General features: G+C 43.5%; 1 protein-coding gene across 1 annotated transcript in view; it reads left to right on the forward strand.

The window, feature by feature from the left end:
• The window catches only part of FGF5 (fibroblast growth factor 5), a 37711-nt gene extending 23228 nt beyond the window's left edge, over positions 1-14483 (forward strand). Inside the window, exon 3 of the mRNA XM_020803183.3 lies at positions 13370-14483. Coding sequence (XP_020658842.3) covers positions 13370-13723 — 354 coding nt within the window. The 3' untranslated portion in view covers positions 13724-14483. The remainder of the gene's footprint in view (positions 1-13369) is intronic.
• The last annotated feature ends 7121 nt before the right edge of the window (positions 14484-21604 follow it).

Raw genomic sequence — 21604 nt, forward strand, 5'->3', positions numbered from 1 at the left:
TAATGTCCCAAGAGACAAAGGCTTTGCTCTTCTGGCCGACTCAGATCTTGGCAGGAAACAGGGGACTTGCTTCAGTAGCCTCAGATAAGATCAGAACCAGACTTTTTCATCCTATTGTTCTCGCCCGGATGGTCAGTCCTAGATTAGAGCGAGGGAATGACCTTCACAATAGACATCTGTTGTATTGGATGTAACCACTGTTAATACTCTCTGGGGATCCATCAGTGAAACTAGAACAGTCTTCAAAACCCCAATAATGAGTTTCTCTGTAGCTTATGTTTACAAAAACTTTGCAAAGCCTTATAGGTCCTCTCCCATTAAATGAGTATTCAGTTCTTTAAAAACCCTCCAGTTCATGAACGTGAGCTGTTGTGTTTCTTTATCCACAATTCAAAACACCAGGGAAAGGCCTGATATTGCTGCACAATACATGCCTGCATTGCCAGCAGGAGAAAGGATGCCAGACTTTACATTGCAAAAGGCAGTCTGAATGTTAATGACACCGGTGTCAGGAGGCAAGAGGGTCTGCATGGCAGTGCTTCCCAAGGTTGGGTCACCCTGGCCGTGCATACCTGGTAGTGATGGCTTCTGGGAATTGTAGTCCAAGAACAAGTCCTGGGTTACTGAAGGTTGGCAGAAAAGCTATGCAGCCATCTAAGAGAAACCATAGGTCTTAGACAGGCAAGATATTTTTTAAAAAAATTAGGCAACGTGGGGAAAAGGGAAGGGGGAAGTAGACTGGGAAAAAGGTGGGTCTTAAATGCTTCTTGTCTGCAGGTTGTTGCAGAAAATAATACAGGAAGGTTGCTGCAGAGAACAAGATGGGCATTATCCGGTAATGATAATGCTGTGCATTACCCAGGAGAGTCCACAGACTCAATCAGAGCTGAGAAGTTGGAAACTTTTTTCCTTCCTCTTAAGACAGTTCAAATCCCCACCCTAAACCTCATCCACTCCACCACTATAGCACTTCAGGCAGGCTTTCTCTCAGTGGCCGAATGCCTGAGTGTGAGTTTTAGATGGACTATCGTCGCTTGCAGCTTTGACCCCAGACTTATTGTTTTGAGCTTTAAAGATGGTCTTTCAGTGACGCAAGTCGCCTTGGGTCCTTTTTAAGGAGAAAAGTGTGGCGACACAGATAGATAGATAGATAGATAGATAGATAGATAGATAGATAGATAGATAGATAGATAGATAGATAGATAGATAGATAGATAGATAGATAGATAGATAGATAGATAGATAGATAGAGAGACGGACAGACGGACGGACGGACGGACGGACAGACAGACAGACAGACAGACAGACAGACAGACAGACAGACAGACAGACAGACAGATAGATAGATAGATAGATAGATAGATAGATAGATAGATAGATAGATAGATAGATAGATAGATAGATAGATAGATAGATAGATAGATAGATAGATAGATAGATAGATAGATAGATAGATGATAGTCTGTCCAGCATGAGACAGTTGAGATACTGCTCCTCAAGAGGGGAACAAGAGGGGAAAGGCTGGCATATATCAAAGTGGCAATATCCAGAGGTTTGGGGATGAAGATGTCGACCCCTGGAGTTTGCAAGCCAGCATCTTCCACCGCCAGGAAATATTTTCGTTAAATATATTTTTTTTAAACCAAAAGTACCATTGTGCCCTCTAGTGGCTAAAAGGAGCAATTCCATATTTACCTTTGGGGGGGACATGACTCCTGAGTGCATTCTAAGGGATTTCTGGTTTTCAGTCTCTGCCCAACCTCTGTCAACTGAGTTCGGGATGGATTAAAAAAATCATTACCCCTTATGGAACTTTTTGAGCAACTTTTGCTTAATTAAAAAAAGCAGCAGAGGTGCTGTGTTGCAGGAATGCAAGCAGGGTCATGTATTTATTTTAAATACTAATCTTCATGACTTGATGTATTCACAGAGGAATACCCATGGCAGGAAAAGTTGCCATCTGACTTAATACTTTTCCAGTGGTACACTGTGGCTGCAACATTTAACACACCCCTGTCCACATATATTACCTTCCACAAGAGGAGGTGTTTACACTCACTCACTAATTTGGATGCAGTGATTATACTATTGCAGAGTTTAGAATTTTAAGCAGAATAGTTTCAAATTCCTCAGGATAACCCACCCCTTTTTTCTCATCAACTGGCACTTACAGTCTCAATAGGTCAGTCTCTGAGAAAGAATAAAAGGTTGCATTATGTACTTACAATGGAACAGATCAAACAGGAAACAGACAAATATGACTGCTCCCAGCAAGTTTTAGAAGAGGTAACCATGTTAGTCTGTGCTAGCTTATCAGGCAGAAACAAAATTTAAAAAAGGGGGGGAAGTGGATTTGTCCACAAAAGCTCACATTGAAATGTAGCAGTTAGTCTTTAAGGTGCCACAACTTGTTTTTTCTTCTTTATTTTTTTATTTTTCTTTTGGTTTTGCCTGATAAGATTTCAGCAACATACTTCAACAGACTCACTACTTTCAACAGATGGAAAAGAGGGGGAAAGCATTGAGCAGGGGAGGCCGGACTCTCTTTGAATTCAGAGGCAGGGAACGAAAAATTGGCCAATGCAGTTGTCACAGGCCAGAAAAGGCCCTCCCAGCCAAACCTACTGAAGGCAGCCTGCGAGGTTGCAAAAAAAACACCTCCAATGTACTGTATATTCCAGTCTCTTGTGTGCTGGTAGTTTTGGGAAGTCCATCAGGTAATGCAGGTGGCCGCTTCGAAGCTTCATACTTTTTGGATAAAACACTTAGAATCCCCTGGAAGCATGGCCATGGGTCCATGAAAACGAGTTCCTGGAGCTAGTAGAGTTAGAGATGACTCCTTGAGCCATTAAATTTTCTGAGAAGCGTGTAGGTTAAGTGGCTACATGGGCAGAGAACATTCCTTTGTTTTGTGAACTGTTATAGGAGTACTCTTGGGAGGAAAGCGCTGACAAACCTTGACAGCATCCTAAAAAGCAGAGACATCACCTTGCCAACGAAAGTCCGCATAGTCAAAGCTATGAAAGATGAAAGACCACAGGAAGAGAGAGCTAGGACCATCAACATTTCTTCCCCTGTTCAGCAGACTGGATCAGTCCATCCAGCCGTGATTCCCAACCTTGGATAACTCAGGTGTTCTTGGACTGCAGCTCCCAAAAAGCCCTGGCCAGCACAGCGGGCAGTGAAGGCTTCTGGGTGTTGTAGTCCAAGAACATCTGGGTTACCCAAGGTTGGGAACCACTACCATACAATCATCCCCACTAAGGGGAGAAGAACTGCATTTTGTTTAAAAACATTATTTCTACAGAAGGATCTGTGACAAACCCAGACCTACTGGGATCTGCCACACGTTAACTAAGCTGCCACCAACCATTCCCTGTAAGAAGTCACACAGACCAGGGATGGATTTTTAAACAAATAAAGGAACAAGGTTTATTTAAATCACACACAGGGAAAATAAACTGATCAGGTGAATAAGATAAAGTAACGTGGCTTATTCTCATTCATACATGCATACAGTTTGGTTCACACAGAACCCTTAACTTGAAGCACAGACCCTGAACCTATCAGTTCTGGCTAACCAACAGACACCTGAACCTATCAGGTTGGTACTCTGACACACAGTAGTACCCTGTCTGACACACAGACTCCCACACCAGCTTCTTCTTCCCAGCTGCTGCTTCTTCACATCCCAGCGTCTCCTAACTTTACCACACAGGCTTCACATATATATATAGTACAGCCCCTCCTCCTGATGTCCCGCCTTCCACTCCCCATAGGATGGAACTTTCCCTCCAACCCCATGACAGACAGGTAACATCAGTGCTGTATGTAACACCTCCCCTCTTTATAAGTTGTTTTGTAGGGGGAAAGCTAAGGTGCTTTTTCCCAAAAAACAATCTGGATAAAACACACAACAACAGTTATACATACCATATCATACTTACTTATACTTACATTCTAAGTTAACCATAGCAATTAGGCATTTAAACATTTACCATATACATTACATCAATTTACCTTTATTCATACAAACCAAGTTCAAAAAACAGGTACATTTAACTTTTTGTTCACCAAAATATATACAGTCCATGTTTCTTTCGCCGTCTTCAGTCTTCAGGTCTTCTTGACAAGGCGTCAGCAACACAGTTCACTGACCCTCTGACCACCTTCACTTCAAAGTCATAGTCCTTTTTGAAGTTTCCTACTCAGGTAGGACACTGGATGCTGGTCACCATTCTCATCCTCCTGGCACAGAACTGCTCCTACCCCGCTGTTAGACGCATCGGTGTAGATGATGAACTCCCGGTCGAAGTCTGGAGCACGCAGCACTGGATACTGGACGAGCGCCTCCTTCAACCTCTGGAACGCCGCCTCACAGTCGCTGGTCCACGGGATGCGGTCATCAGCCTTCTTCCTCGTCAGATCGGTCAGCGGAGCCGCAATCTCGCTAAACCTCGGGATGAACTTTCTGTAGTAGCCCACCAACCCAAGAAATGATTTGACTTTTTTCTTGGTGTTGGGTCTGGGCCAACCACGAACAGCCTCCACCTTGGCCTCCAGGGGTTTTATCACTCCTCCCCCTACTATGTGACCCAAACACTTTACTTCTGGGCTACCCAGCTGCAGTTTGTTCCCTCTGCAAGGCCTAGGCCAAAGCACTTCCTCCCCTGGGTTTAAGTGCCTCTCCCTGGCGTTCTGGTCATCCCAAGCTTTCTTTCTGACCTTTTGAGCTTGCAGGGTCTCTGCTGCTAGCTCTAGGTTTCTCTTTAGGTCCTTCCTCAAAGAGTCTCTATCTGTCACAACATCTTGTGGGTCATCCTGGGTGATCTGCTCCCAATTTTGTTTGATCAAATCAAGGGGCCCTTTCACCCTTCTCCCAAATAAAAGTTCAAATGGACTGAACCCGGTACTGGCTTGTGGCACTGATCGATAAGCAAACAAAAGGGATTGCAGCTTCTGGTCCCAATTGTTTGGATTCTCTGCCAAGTAAGCCCTAATCATGCGCATTAGAGTCCCATTGAACTTCTCAGTTAACCCATTACTTTCAGGATGATAGGCAGTAGTTTCCTTGTGCTTAATTCCACAGATTTGCCATAAGCGTTTCATGAGCTTTGATGTGAACGATGCGCCCAAATCTGTGATTATTTCTGAGGCAAATCCCATCCTGGACATATACCCCACCAAGGCATCTGCCACTGTGTTAGTTTCAATGTTAGTCAAGGGTATGGCTTCAGGGTACCTCGTGGCATGGTCCACAATGGTGAGAATGAACCTGTTCCCCCTCTTTGTGGCCTTGGGCAAAGGTCCCACAATATCCACCCCTATGCATTTGAACGGAGTGTCAATCACAGGCAAAGGGCACAACTTTGCTTTGGTCCTATCGCGGCTATTCCCCTGCCTTTGACACACATCACATTGTTTACAGAACTCCCTGATCTGCTTCCCTATGTCAGGCCAGTAGAAATTCTGTGTGATTCTCTGCTGTGTTTTGTTCACCCCTAAGTGTGCAGCAAACATGTCAGAGTGCCCCCTTTGTAAGATCATGGGGCGATACTTTTCAGGTACCACCAGCTGACTTCTGATCCCATCTCCCCCTTTTGAGATATTCCTCAGGGTCTCTCTATACAAAATCCCCTTTTTCTCTAGAAATCTCACTGGGGTTTCAGGTGTTAGCTGGGCGTCAGTCACCTGTTCAAAACACTTTTGGAGAGTGGCGTCTGCCTTTTGCTCTTGTCCAAATCTGCTGTCTGTGGTTAAGGTTTCCACCACAGCTTCTGGACTCCCCTCTGCTTCCGTCTCTGGCTCATCATTACCCCCCTGAACTGTCCCCGTGGTGGCTTGTGAGCGTGTAATCACTAGCACCCGTTTCACATGTTCAGCCAGGTCATTTCCCACGAGCACGGCTGCTGGCAGAGTCGATGAAATTGCTAGCCGCCAAACTCCCCTCCAGCCTTGAAAGTTCACAGGTACCTCCGCGACTGGCAGTGAGATTACCTGCCCCTCAATCCCTGCCACCTTCATGCTCTCATTTGGGATTACATATTCCCTAGGAATAATATCTGGATGGCACAGGGTTACCTGGGAACAAGTGTCCCGCAGCCCCCGATACTGATGGTCAAGTATTCCTACGTCCACCCCTGCTGTCTCAAACAACTGAGAATCTGTTCTCACCAGCAGGCAGCACCTGACCTCTACAAGAGGACCATTTTCCTCAGCCTGATCAGCAGATGTAGCTGTTCCAGATTGAGTAGCCATGGCAACAGGCTCCCTCAGTGACAATGAGCCTTGCTCTTTCTGGACACAGAACACAGCTTTTGGCTTGGTTCCACTCGAATCCTGAGGCACAATTCCTTTTAGCTGCTTTAGTTTCTCACACTCTGAGATTAGATGGCCCTTTCCCTGACAGAAATAACATTTTCTGGTGTATTTTGAGTCTTTCTCATCCTGTTTTGGTTTTCCCTCCAAAATCTGAGGTCTTGGTTTCATGTCTGAGGGCTTCCCTTCACCATGGGCCCCTCCCCCTTGCTGGCTTTTCCCTGGTCCCTGAGAGTACTTGCTGTAGGTTTCTTTTGGTTTCAGAATAGTTTGTGGCTTTATCTTTCTTTCACACTCATAAACCATATCCACTGCCACTTTGGATTGTAAATCTTTTCCCTCAGAAAACTCATCTATGCCGTATGCATCCTTAAAAACTTGCCTTAATAGAGTAAACCCAGACCTCTGTTTCTCTTTCAGTTGTTCAATATATCTATTTTCCATTTGCTTAAATATATTGTCAATATTTTTCATCTCTTCCATGTACCTATCCCAGTCATCATCCCTCTTGGATTTTTCCTCACTATTTATTTTCATTTGGCAAGTGGTGCAGCTTTGACAAAATTCTTTTATTTCTTTTCCCATTTTTGGCCAGTAGTACTTCTGGGATATTTTCTGCTTAGTCTTTGCCATCCCTAAATGTCCCGATAGGGTGTCTGTGTGACATTTTTCCATTACTTTCTTTCTATATTTAGAAGGAACTACAAGCAATTTTTCCTTCTTGGAGTTTATTAAGATCTCCCTACATAAAAGGCCTTCTTCTTCACAATAATATCTCTCACGGTTCTCAGGGGTTACTGGACAATTGCTAACCATCCTAAAGCACTGCTGCAAGGTTGGATCTAGTTGTTGATCCCATTTGCTAAACTCAATAGAGTCCTCCCCCTTTGAGTTCTCCATTTCTATTTCTAACTGCCTCATCCTCAGTTCATGCTGTTGGGCTATGAGCAATTTTCTGAGTTCTGGGTTCTGCTCTCCTGTGCTGTCACCCTGCACTGAGCCAAATTCATCCTCAGAACCTTGGTCAACCTGGGGGTCTTTCACTTCACCCATTTCTGCCACTTGGCTTCGAGTCAAGGGCATAATCCCCCCTCAGAACAAGCTGCTTTAAAAAGTCAAGCCTCAAAATAAAACGACCACTTTTTTTTTCCTTTTGCCTCAGAACCAGCTTTCCCTATAGATTGCTGCTGTCCTTCAGCACTACTTGCAACTGTAGCGAGTTAGAGTCTACCCCCCCTCTGCTGGGCCTCTCAGCAGGCAGGCTAGATCACTGCTACTACACAGTTTTGCCTCAGCTTTTTTCCCGCCAAAAACAGGCTGCCTCAGAGCACCCTAATCTAGTCTCCCCAGTTGGCACGTTCTTCCACTAGCGCACCTCCCCGTGAGGTACACCTAGAAGATTACCTACGCGCCTCAGATTGTCCCCGACTAGACCCCCCTTGCTCTGGGCACACTTGCCAAGGCTTTGCTGGACCGCTGGACAACTGGACCAGTCGTATCCCACACGCTGGACACCAATCAATGTGACAAACCCAGACCTACTGGGATCTGCCACACGTTAACTAAGCTGCCACCAACCATTCCCTGTAAGAAGTCACACAGACCAGGGATGGATTTTTAAACAAATAAAGGAACAAGGTTTATTTAAATCACACACAGGGAAAATAAACTGATCAGGTGAATAAGATAAAGTAACGTGGCTTATTCTCATTCATACATGCATACAGTTTGGTTCACACAGAACCCTTAACTTGAAGCACAGACCCTGAACCTATCAGTTCTGGCTAACCAACAGACACCTGAACCTATCAGGTTGGTACTCTGACACACAGTAGTACCCTGTCTGACACACAGACTCCCACACCAGCTTCTTCTTCCCAGCTGCTGCTTCTTCACATCCCAGCGTCTCCTAACTTTACCACACAGGCTTCACATATATATATAGTACAGCCCCTCCTCCTGATGTCCCGCCTTCCACTCCCCATAGGATGGAACTTTCCCTCCAACCCCATGACAGACAGGTAACATCAGTGCTGTATGTAACAGGATCTATGCTTATGACCCACGGAATCTAATGATTTTTTAAAAGACACATTTCTTGTTTTTTGGCCATTTTTACATGACCACCCTGTGAGCTTTGATGAACACCCCAGAAAAAAATCTACGACGAGCAGGGTTGTAACTAGAGATGATGACCCTTGCCCTGGGGGGTTAGCTTGGATAAGTTATTTTTCTGGACCACCACCCCAGAAACCCTCAGTCACGAATAGCCTTGCTAGCTGGAAGATTCTGGGAGTGACCGCTGAGAAAAGAAACTTTTCAAAACTCATACATTCCCCAGTTTGTTGCAAGGTGTGTGATTCCTAGCATGTGGAAGACAGGAATTGTTGTTAAGTGCCATCAGGTCCCCTCTCCAACTCATGGAGACCCTATGAACAAGTGATCTCCAAAATGTCTTTGTCCTCAACTGCCCAGCTCAGCTCTTGCGAACTCATGTCTGTGGCTTCCTTTAAGGAATCAGTCCATCGCATATTTGGTCTTCCTCTTTTCCTGCTGCCTTCTACCTTTCCTAGCTTTACTGTCTTTTTCAAAGATCCCTGCCTTCTCATGATGTGCCCAATGTGGGATAGCCTCAATCACTTCATTTTTGCCTGCAGAGATCATTCAGGCTTGATTTGATCTAGGATTTCCCCCCCCCCCCCTTTCTGGCAATCCAGGGTATCCACCAACAAGCTCTCCTACAGCACCATATTTCAAACGAGGCAGGAATGTCAGAGGGCAAAACCTCATCTTAAATAAGGATGAGGAGGGAGGATAGTCTGCTAGTAACAGCTTCACGACTCTTTCCTCCTCTATCTTAATGACTAGGCCCTTGACATCAGCACTGTCTCCCATCTTTCCAGACCCCAAAAAAAGTCCTATTGATAGATGAGAGACACAGATTTCTGTGCCAAAACAATTTAAAACCCTTTGGGATGCAATCATGTGGAATTGTGTTCTCAGATTTATAGTGAACAAGTCAGGAGAAGGAATTCATTGCAGAGCTATCATCTTTCAGCTCCTCTCTCTATTGTTCCAAGCTATTTAGCTCAGACCCTTTTTTGGGGGGTGGGCGGGCAGGGTGGAGCAGAAGAGAGAGGCTGCCGGATTCCTCTTTCACATATAACCCCATTGTGATGAACAATGAACTAAAGAAAACGAAAGTGCTTGGTTGCAGCTATTGTTTCCTGCCTCTTGAACAATACTGTAATAGAGGCTTTTGTCACACTGGCTGAGATGATGGACCAGCCCTACTCCAAGACATATTGGGGGGGGGGCACCCTATTGAAATGAACTGGCTGTACTGTCTGCAGATGGCGGGGCAGCGGCAACGATTGGTCTGTAATCTTCCTGTAAGTTTCATGGCTGAATGGGAAAGTGAACCTAGACAACCCACAAAGCTAGCTCAAGAAAAGTTTCTGTCTTAAGGCGGATTCCCCCCCAAGGTCTACGCATTATGGCACACCATTCCTGGCAATAAAAGCATTCTCCATTCCTGGCAATAAAAGCATAAAACTTATTCGTCCAGCGGCCGATGATTTGCTGCTCTTTCATAAAAGCCAACATCTGTTGCTTTAGCAGGGAGGTTGGCAAGTTTTTGGGTCTGTTCCATGTTTGAGTCCCAGGCTCTGAGCTCCAAGTCAGAGAAGCTTCTCCGCCCCCCGAAAAAAGGGAAGGGTAAGTGGGTTCCAAGTTGCAAGTTGAGTCCAAGTCATTGAAAAACAACAACACCCACCTAGAGTCACATCCAAGTTGAGTGACAGGTACAACTTCAGTCCAACTTGACAGTGAGTCCTATGACTCAATCCCCATCCCTGTGTTTTATGCAGACAGTCCTCTCTGTCTAATGGCAGAAGCATCTCTAGTGCTCTCTGTCCTAATCTGGCATTCTAATTAGTATGCCTTGGATTTCTTATGTAGTAATGTAGCAGTAAATGCAGAGGGACGTGGTGGTGCTGTGGGTTAAACCGCAGAAGCCTGTGCTGCAGGGTCAGAAGACCAGCCATCGTAAGATTGAATCCACGCGACGGAGTGAGCTCCCACGCTTTGTCCCAGCTCCTCACCAACCTAGCAGTTCGAAAGCATGCAAATGCGACTAGATAAATAGGTACCATCTCAGTGGGAAGGTAAAGTGACGTTCCCTAGTCATGCTGGCCACCTGACAACGGAAACTATCTTCGGACAAGCGCTGGCTGTACGGCTTGAAAATGGGGATGAGCACTGCCCCCTAAAGTCGGACATGACTGGACTGAAAATGTCAAGGGGAACCTTTACCTTTACCATTTAGTTATGCAAAAAGGGGGAAATGCTATTTCTACAGGATCATGTGAAATTTGAAAGAATTAATCACAAAGTTCAGACAACCGTGTATTGAAGATGGAGGTCAGAAGTAATAAATATATGCCATAAAAAATACGCAAAGCAGCAATAACACTACACAACTTTCAAGTGGCTGAGATGCTTCCCATGCATTTAGCTGGAGCTGGAAGAGACCTGCCCATGGCCGCCCAGTGAGTAAGTGGCAGAGAAAAGATTTAAAGGTTGATTTAAAGGATTTCCTGAGAAGTTTCTTAGCACCTGTGCAAAACCTGCTTCTTAACACCTCCCTCCAACATTTCAAGGGGGCACTCTTTTTCCCTACCAGGAGCTGCCTGTGGCTCCATGATGCATTAGCTAGTTTGCCTGCATGATATCAGGTAACAAATTAAATCAGCAAAATCAAGATTCTAGACATCTGTCACCTTTGAGTCACCCTGAGTATAAAGCTTTGGGTAAGAATAAATGACAGTTGAAAATAAAACTGCAAAGTCTAGACAAGCCTTCCTTAACACCTGGCGCGCTCTTGTTGCTTTGAACCACATATCCCATCACACTTGCCTGTGGGTCATACTGGCTGATGCCGATGAGTATTATAGTCCTAAGTACATGGAATCCTAGAATAATTGAGTAGGTAGGGGCCTATAAGTCCATGCTCAAGGCAGGAATGAAAGTCACAGCGGATCTGACAGATGGTTGTTCAATTTTCTCCTCAGTGACTCCAGCGTTGGAGCACTTACTGCCTCCTGAAGTAACTGATTCTGTTGTCGTACTGCTCTGTTATGAGGTCTTCCTGATATTCAGCCGAAATCTGGCTTCCTGTAACTTGAGACCATTGTTGCATGTCTTGCCCTCCTCTGTATGATGATCTTTCAAGTATTTGGAAAGTGCTATCCAGTCTTCTTTTCTCAAGGATAAACATGTCCAGCTCTTTCAGTCTTTCCTCACAGAGCTTGGTTTCCAGTCCCCTGATCCTCCTTGTCGCCCTTCTCTGGACTTACTCCAGTTTGTTGGCATCTTTCTTGAAGTGTGGTGTCCAGAACTGGACACAATACTCTAGATGAGGCCTAACCAGTGCTGAATGGGGACTAGTACCTCAAGGGATTTGGAAAATATACAGTTGTGTGGCCAAAAATATTGGTAACCTTCCAATTCTGTCAGAAAATGCAACCCTTCTCTCAGAAAAATTGTTGCAGTTGCAAATGTTTTAGTACTCACATGTTCCTTTTTTGGGGGGTTGCATTGGAACAACACAAAAACACAGAGAAGAAAAATCAAATTGGATACATTCCCACACAGAACCCCAAAAATGTACTGGCCAGAATTATTGGCACCCTTAACCTAATATTTGGTTGCACCCCCTTTGGAAAAAAAATAATGGAAATCAATCACTCCCTGTAACCATGAATGAGTTTCTTACACCTCTCTACTGGAATTTTGGACCACTCTTCTTTTGCAAACTGCTCCTGGGTCTTCAGATTTGAAGGATGCCTTCTCCCAACTGCTGTTTTGAGATCTCTCCACAGATGTTCTATGGCAGTGGTCCCCAACCTTGGGCCTCCAGATGTTCTTGGACTTCAACTCCCAGAAATCCTAGCCAGCAGAGGTGGTGTTGAAGGCTTCTGGGAGTTGCAGTCCAAGAACATCTGGAGGCCCAAGGTTGGGGACCACTGTTCTGATCATCCTTGTTGCCCTTCTCTGGACTTACTCCAGTTTGTTGGCATCCAGTGCCAGAAGCCGCAAAGCAACCCCAATGTTTGACTGTAGTGCAAGCTGATACTGTTGTAACCTGTGTCTTCAGATCAGCTTGAATTTGTTGGGAAGTTAATCTGGGTTCTGTATCCATCATTTGAACAACCCTTCGTTGTAATTTTTCAGTAATTTTGCTCTTCTGTCCATGGCCAGGGAGTGCCATGGGCCGTAAACCTCTTGATGATATTACACACAGTAGACACAGAAACATTAAGATCTTTGGAGATGGACTTGTAGCCTTGAGATTGTTGATTTTTTCCCACAATTTTCTCTCTCAAATCCACAGACAACTCTTTATACTTCATTCTTTTCTCCATGCTCAGTGCCACACACAACACAAAGGCTGAGTCAACTTTTCTCCATCTTAACTGGTTGCAAGTGTGATTACTATATTGCCCACACCTCTTACTTGTGACAGGTGTGTCTAAATACAAATTCAAAGAGCATCACATGCTTGAAAAGCAATTATTTCTTACAATTTAGACAGGGTGCCAATAATTTTGGCCAGTGCATTTTTGGGTTCCGGTGTGGGATTGTATCAGATTTGACTTTTCTTCTCCGTTTTCTAGTGTTGTTCCAATGCAAACCAAAGAAATAAACAGGTGAGTACCAACACGCAACTGCAAGCATTTTCTGAGAGAAGGACTGCATTTTTTGACAGAATGGCAAGGGTGCCCATATTTTTGGCCATGACTGTCGTTCGGTTAATGTCTCCTAAAATAACATTGGCCTTTTCTGCAGCCACATCACACGGTTGGCTCATATTCAGCTTTTCATCTGCAACAATTCCAAGATCCTTCTCACTCATAGTATTAATATGTTTCTTTTGGACTACAGTACAGTGCATATTCGTTAGATGTTCGAATCTGGGACAAAATAAAAACGTCCCTATAACCTAACTTTGTTGTCTTTTTGTGTCTGTTTTCCAAAAACTCTTTTGTAGGCCAAATTTACTGATGACTGCAAGTTCAGGGAGCGGTTTCAGGAAAACAGCTACAACACCTATGCCTCTGCCGTTCACAGGACTGAAAGAACGAGAAGGGAATGGTACGTGGCTTTGAACAAAAGGGGAAAAGCCAGAAGAGGATGCAGCCCCCGAGTAAAACCCCAGCATATTTCCACACATTTCCTCCCCAGGTTCAGGCAAGAGGAACCACCAGAACTAGCTTTTACTGTCGCTGTTCCAGAAAAGAAGAAACCACCTGTTGTCATCCCAGCAAAGCCAAAGGTTTCATTGCCCGTGTCTCGGAAAAACTCTCCTCCTGTCAAATACAGACTCAAGTTTCGCTTTGGATAGTAATCTCTGAACTCTTCAACTAAGGAATGTTATATATGTATTTTTTTTTCCTCCTCCTCAAGAGCGGTTGCTTATATGTGATTCCATAGAGTGGAATGGCAAAGGAGACTCTGAGGTAAATTTCAGCTCCAAGGGGAGATTCTTTTAGGATTCTCTTGATGCCCAAGATGAATGGCTTTTTGGTTAATTAGGAAGGAAGTGGGATTCTTCAGCTAGTCTGTGGAGAAATGCACGAAGGGAGTTCAGAAGGTCAGGAAGACATTTTGAGTGTTGCCTTAGTTTCTCAGTCTCATCTTTCTCCTCTCCAGTTCTTGGGCATGGATTGTCCTCTGCTGACTTTTACTGGCTGCTCAGAAATAATGAACTGTGGAGTTCTTGTTAAAATGTGAAAGATTACCTCATATGTTGATCTGTTTTTTTTTCCCTGTTGGATTTAATTGTGTGCGGGTTCGTTTGTTTTTCTTACTGTGATCTTTTCCCATGAGGAAAAGGGGAAATTGCCATTTCTCTGTTCCTGCCTCCTGTTACTTTTTTCTGCACTTTTAAGGGAAAAAAATTGAAAATACCTCAGACAAATAGACGGTGGAAGATGGATTTGCTTAATTGGTTTATTTGGTGATTTAAAATGGGAACAATGCATACACTTTGAAATTTGGTGTGATGGGAAAATAGAGTTTATAAAAAGCATTGTGAAGCTCGTAAAGGCTGTGCTTTTAAAAAAAATTAGCAGCTTTGGTGCCTATTCAGTGGCTTTGAAGCATCCCCATAGTCTCCAACATATTGTTTGAAACTGATCTTAAAAATATAACTTTTTTTGGCCTGTAAACCCAGGAGATTCTGGGGACTGAAATGTTTAAAAAGCAACTTTTCCCAAGCTGGTGAGTATGATCACTAGGGTATCAAGATCATCCAGAAGTATTGGAAAATTTCAGTTCAGTTTGGTGGATGTATGGGCTGAGCATTTCCTTAAAGTCAATATATCCAAGATATTTTAAGGGAAGCCCAAAGTGGTTTAACTGGGAACATTGCATGGAAGGTATGGAGTGGGTAGCTGGGCTTTTGTATCCCCACTTCACCTACATCAGCATTTCCCAACCTTGAGTCCCCAGGAGTTCTTGGACTAAAACTCCCAGAAGCCTTCACTGCTATCTGGATTTATGGGCATTCTAGTCCCAGAACATGTGGGGACCCAAGACTGGGAGCTGCTGGTTTACACCGTGTGGGCATGAGGGGGAAGGGGCACTATTCATGCAAAATCTTTCAATGAGAAATATCAGCTGGATGCGAGTCCTTATGTAGTGAATAAACCTGTCTCCTCTCGTGGAAAGGAAATAAAGGGTGGACCAAGCCAGATTGCCTTGGTTGGAATGCAATTTGCCCTGAACAGCCTGATTTTTTTTTTTTAAAGACCAGCTACCATTTCTGTGATAGATTCGATGCTCAGGGAATGGTGTGGTATTTCCTATACTTTTCTGTTCCAAAAAGAGAAGGTGGCACACTGGGTTGAAATTCCTCCCCAGGAATAATGAGTGAACAAGCTAGGACTGGCCCAAGATATTTTGCCACCTGATCCAGAGCAGAAAATTCCAGCATCCTCCAGAAGTCAAGATGCATGGTACCTTGTTGGTGCTGTTATAGGCCACTGTATACATTTAGTATACATTTTAGCATGTATACATTACTGAAACTGCAATATCTACGTTGGCTTGGACATGCCGTGAGAATGGATGACAGTCGGATTCCAAAATTTCTCCTGGATGGAGAATTAGTGCAGGGAAAGCACCCCAGAGGGAGACCACAGTTGCAATACAAGGACATTTGCAAGTGGGATCTGAAGGCCTTAGGAATGGACGTCAACAGATGGGAAACCTTGACCTCTGAGCATTCAGCCTGGAGGCAGGCAGTGCATCATGGCCTCTCCCAATTTGTCCAGCAGGCCGAGGCAAAGAGGCAGTCCCCAAACCAGCAAAATCAGGGAGCTGGACAGGGAACAGATTGTCTTCAATGTGGAAGGGATGGTCACTCTTGAATTGGCCTTCTCAGCCACACTGGACATTGTTCCAAGATCTCTATTCAGAGCACGTTACCCTAGTCTCTCGAGACTGGAGGATGCCTACATTATTATAGGCCATCAAGTTACCTCCTGTCCCTGGCGAGCCTATGAATGAGTGACCTCCAAAATGTCTGACCCTAGCTAACAGCAAAGACATCCAGGCAGCTATTGGGCTGAAGTTACAGGAAGCCAGATTTCTGTTGAATATCAGGTAAAATTCCCTAACTGTTAGAGCAGTACAGCAATGGAACCAATTACATCGGCAGGGGGTGAGTGCTCCAATGCTGGAGGCATTCAAGAGAAAATTGGGCAACCACCTGGCAGATCTGCTTTGATTTGTATTCCTGCATTGAGCAGCTGGTTGGATCCAATGGCCTTAGAGGCCCCCTTCCAACTTATTTTATGATTCTATTGCTTCCCTCACCTACATATGTGGTGAACCTGGAGCTTTTTTGGGGCTACAGCTTCCAGAATCTGCAAGCCAGTAAGGTCAGGTTGGGTGCGAAATCCAAGGGAGATGCGATTTAAGAAATAGAACTAAATTTGTGAACCTTGGGAAACTCTGGTTTGCACTCCCAGTGTGAAACGAAACAAAACCGTTGTGTGACTCCATCTCTACCTCTGTTTTGTAATTCTTCTTCTCTCCCAAAGGGTTGATTCCAATTCTTGTAGAATTTGTTCACTTTTCTTTTTGTTAAGATTAATACTTGCATTTGAATTCTGTGCCGTCGGGTTAACCCCACCCACCTCACCCCATTCCTGTTTTTCTTCACATGTTCTAAGGTAGCACAAAGGTGTGTTTTACCTCCCCCACCCCACCCTGAGAGGCGAAGGAGGGAATGAAGAGGTAAGGAGGGGATCTCTTCTGTTGCATGTTCTCTCCTGCTGTTCCTTGGACAGCTGGGAGAACATGTCTGATTCTGTCCATCAACATCATCGCTCCAGTGTCTGTGTTTAAAATACTTCTGCCATGACCCTGTGGAATTCATGCTATTATAGGTCCAAAGAAAGAGCAAGAGCCAAGCAGAGAGAGAGACATAGAGAAAGCGGCTGTTCCTGCTTTATAGGAGAGATGGAGGGAAGCAAGACCTACCCTATAGGTGGATCAGATAACAGCCACTGCTGTCATGGCCTATTAACCAGTGTTCTACTCAGCTAGCAAAACCCTTTCTCTCCTGAGACATTTTTTCCCCAAAGATGAACAGTCTGTTTTGACCTTCTTGGCTTATTGCGACTGTTGAAAAGCTAGCCATGTGCTATACAGCATCATACCATTTTTTGGTATTATGGAGTTGAAGTTCCAAACAAAAGACCAAGCCAGGCTCTAGGCAGGGTCTTTATGGGTGAACTTTATTTTCAGCTCCAAATCATTTATTGAAAGGGAAAAGTAGACCCCAGGTTAAAAGGTGTGATATTCTTGGTGACCCTGACGGACAAAGATGCTACAGTTAGCACACTGTTGGGAACAGCAGTTGCTTAAGTTTAAAAAGACTTCTGCTTGTCATAGCATCGTTTTTTCTGGTCTGTAACATGTAAATTCTGGGGTTTTGTGATTGGGCATCATAAGGGGAACAGGAGCTCCACAGAAGGTGAAACACATCAACATAGCAAATTAATTTGCAAGACAAGGAGGTAAGAATTTTTGTGCTATGACGAACAGATGGCTTTCAAGAAATTAAAAAATTGGTGGTTCCAACAATTTGCTGTCTGGACCATCTAGACTCCCAAAATACATCTATATCAAATGAAGCCAAGACTGACCTCTTCTACTGTGCCACCCTTTAGATATGCTGGATTACATTTCCCACGGGCCTCATTCAGCCTAGCCAAAAGTCATGCACTATGGAACAATAATTCAGAACATCTAGAAGGCATCAGGTTGGGGAAGGCTGGATTAGACAGACATTCTTTGGTCCGATTCTGTTCAATGGACCCATGAGAGACATCTCATGGAGAAAAAAAATACTGATGTGTGATTTCTTTAAATCATGTATTTATTATCAAAGACACTGCATACGTATAAGAAAATATTTAATTTCATAAAAGGCAATAAGCAGTGGTGTAGATATTTGAAAGAACTTTTTTTCCACAATCACTGTAAATCTGTGCAACTTTACATTTCAGTGGTGACACTATTTACATGTTTTGAGAACATAATCATGCATAAAGTCGAACTGTGTTGTATAGGTAAAACAAGTATCTGAAACTGGAACCAATCACCGATTAAGCCTTAACGGATGTTCTTGTCTTTTCTTAAAGTGTGCTTTGTCTTTAGAATGCTTAGTTTATGACCTGACCATTGAAGCTGTCCCTTTAAGAGCTCCTTGCCATGAAAAGCATCACATGATGGATTCTGTGCAAAGCTTGGAAATGCACTTATTGGAATTACAACCCACATAATCCCCTAGCCAGCTATCTGGAGGGATTCTGGGAGTCATAGTCCAAGCAGGTAGCTTTTCCTTCTGTGGATCAGGCCTCTGTTAAATGCATAAGAGTAAGCCAGATTAGCTACTTATTTTTTGCCCCAGGGCTGATCAGCGATCTTACTTCCAATCGTGGAAGCAATAAAGAAGCTATCTGATCAAGACCATATTGACTGCAAGATGAATAAACATGTTCCATACTATTTAATCCACATTTCAGGAAAGGACACCTCTCTCTTTCCTTGAATTATGATGATCATCACCCTTTTTAATAGTGACTTATTTCACATGGAGCTTAAAAGGAACAGCTCATTGTTTCTACTTTCTGAAATGAACGTGTGTGTTTATGGAAAAAAAGGTTTTCATAGACTCATCATCTGCCACTAAGCATTTTGCTAATAATAATGCTGTAATAAAGTACACCTATGCTGACTTGTAAAGAATACTGAACAAGTGTAGACTTTTTTAAAAATAGAACTCTAAAAGAATTAATTGTATTTTTGAAATCCCAATTAGACTAACAAGTCCCATTCATTCCAAAGTGTTTATATTGGAGTCCAATCAGATTCAACCCAGAATGGAATGTATACAGTTTTCAGAAATCTGCATGTGCAGTTGTCACATTTCATAAGCCAAATTAGCAGAATACTAAATTACCTTATTTAACATGCCTTACTGCCAGAGATTCCTGGGAATTTTAGTTCTCAGAGGTGATGGGATACAAGATTCTAATGGAGAGTTCTCAGCTTCCCACCAAAAAACTTAAGGTGTTCGCAAAAGCCTTTGGATAAAGGTTACCTATTCAGTGTCACTATTTACAGTGGACCCTTGACTTACAGACGGCTTGACTTACAGACTTTTTGAGTTACAGACTTCTCTGGCCGCAAAATTTAGGTTTGACTTGCAGACTGAGATTTGACTTACAGACCAGAAAAAACCAAAATGGAACAAAAACGGCCTGTTACGGGATTAATCGGTTTTCAATGCACTGTAGGTCAATGGAGACTTGACTTACAGACTTTTTGACTTGAGAACCGCCTTCCAATATGGATTAAGTTCTCAGTCAAGACCCCACTGTATTTGTTCTTAACTTTCCCTGCTCCTGTATCATTGGTGCAAGAAATATAGCCATTCTTAACACTTACTGTGTAATCCAGTACATTTCTAGTTAGCTTCTCCAAAGTAAGTGGTACAGAAGTGAAGCCTCTGTTATGCCCATAGCATAAAAGGTTTCACTGATACATTTCTGTGGTTGAGCCAAACCATTGCTAGAGGCATGGAAATTTGACTATATAAAGATGGTAATGGCCCCTCGCATCAATCACAGAGATCTGGGCTGAAAAAAAAAGGGGTTGGGAGTCACAGAAGCTTTGCAATAACATGTACCGTATTTTCCATGTATAAGACGCCCCATGTATAAGACACCCCCCCTTTTCTAACCCAACATTTCTTTCTTTGCAAGAAAGAGGAGGGGGAAAGCGATTCCTATATTTTCATTGCAAAAAACAGCTTTCCCCTTCCACGTTTTGCAAAGAAAATGGAGGGGGAAAGCGATTTCTGCCTTCCCCCTACATTTCCGTTGCAAATGTTTTGCAATGAAAACATAGGGGGAAAAGCAGAAATCCACAGCCAGATATTGAAACCACATCGCTGTTTTATATGTCAGAGAGGAATTAACACATAACTTCCATCTTAGTTTACCCATTCCCTTCCCACGTCTCAGGTTGTGGGTCCAGTAAATTCAGAGCATGATCAAAGTACAAAATCAGTGGCGCCCTCAAGCAAACATTTGCTCTCAAGTAAACACTTGCCCTCAAGCATGGCCTGTCTATTGTCTTTGAAAGTAAGTGAAGCAGCACACATGACTGATTATCTGAAAGGGGAAGTGGACAAGAACATTAGATCCAGAGTCTGCAGTGCACCACAGGATGCTTCAGTGTTGCAGAAAGTGAAGTTGGGGTGCAGCTAGGATATTTGTCCCACTCTTTGTGTCATATGTTTCTCAGTGTTCTGTTAGATATTTTCCCATTGACTACGCACCATTGGTGCTAATCACGAGTAGATTGTACCTTTTGGTATAAGATGATATTTTTCATCTGGCAGGACTTGGGTTTTTTGGTAGCATTTCCACGTGCATTATCTTGTCTTGCTTTAGGCTTGTGTGATTGCCTATATCGGTCCTTTAGGACCATCGTTGGGTGTGTCCAAATGATGTCACTGATGATACAGAGAGGGGGGGTGATGTGAGAATGAGCACGACTCTTTTTGCCTGCCTTCTGCTCACACTAATAAGGGCAGCAACTACAATGCAATTTGTAAGTTGAATTCTAAAGAACATTTTTAATCCTAGTTTTGTTCTATAGCGCTAAATGATACAGTACTAATTCAAATACTTACCATGTCTTATTACTTCAGCACTATTTCACTTGCTAAAGATAAAAAAAAGAAAGCACGAAAAGGGATTTGAATTCCAGTGAAAGGGATGGCTAAGAGGGTGATGATAATAGCAGAGAAGGCCAAGGGACTAGTGGTCCATGTGATTTGTGGATGCTTGAAATGGACCTTCCCAAGATATTTCTGGGTGAACCAGGGTAGCAATTTAAACGGTAGGGTGCAGCATAGAGAACTTCACTTCAAATCAACCCAGGACAAGCTTCAGCATGGTCATGCCCTTGTTCTATATCTGGTTTCTGTCCAGGTGGGACCAAGTGGGAATTCTGTGTACTGTACAACTTTGTATTCCATGGAAGGGTAGGGGTGTGTGCATGTGCGTGTGTGTATGTATGTGTAGGTGATTTTTAAAAAAAAACCCTGTAAATCTCACTCTGATCTTTTTAGTCTTTGCTGAGAAAGGAGTTAATTCACCAGCTTCAGTGCTATCAGATAAGATTCTGCAGAAGCAGCAATATAACTCTACCTTCTTATCATCTTTACTTTTCTTCCTCCAAGGTACAATTAAAGCAATGTCTCCCTTGCATTTTTTTTAAACCTGGCTGCAGGATTTTCCCCCAGCGCATTAGAATTCTATAGCATAACCTGACACTTAGTACCCCGCTTTCTTTTAAAGATGAATAAGAACATCTTTTCCTAATTGGTATGTGCCATGCCAAAAAAAACAGAGAAGGTATTTTTGTGACCCACCTGTATGAAATCTCATGGGCTGCAGAATAAGAGTGATCCCAGAATCTCCTTTGCAGTTGATGTAAACTCCTCCATAAGGCTGCCAGCAGATTCTGAGCTTTCATTAAAGTGTTGTATAATGTCTTTATTTATTTATTAACAACTGAAGAGAAGGGCAACAGTGATGATCAGGGGACTGGAAACCAAGCCCTGTGAGGAAAGACTGGAAGAACTGGGCATGTTTAGCCTTCAGAATAAAAGGAAAAACAGGTAAGTTTGGCCTTG

Source organism: Pogona vitticeps, chromosome 5 (assembly GCF_051106095.1).
Source record: "Pogona vitticeps strain Pit_001003342236 chromosome 5, PviZW2.1, whole genome shotgun sequence".
NCBI classification, from domain to species: domain Eukaryota; kingdom Metazoa; phylum Chordata; class Lepidosauria; order Squamata; family Agamidae; genus Pogona; species Pogona vitticeps.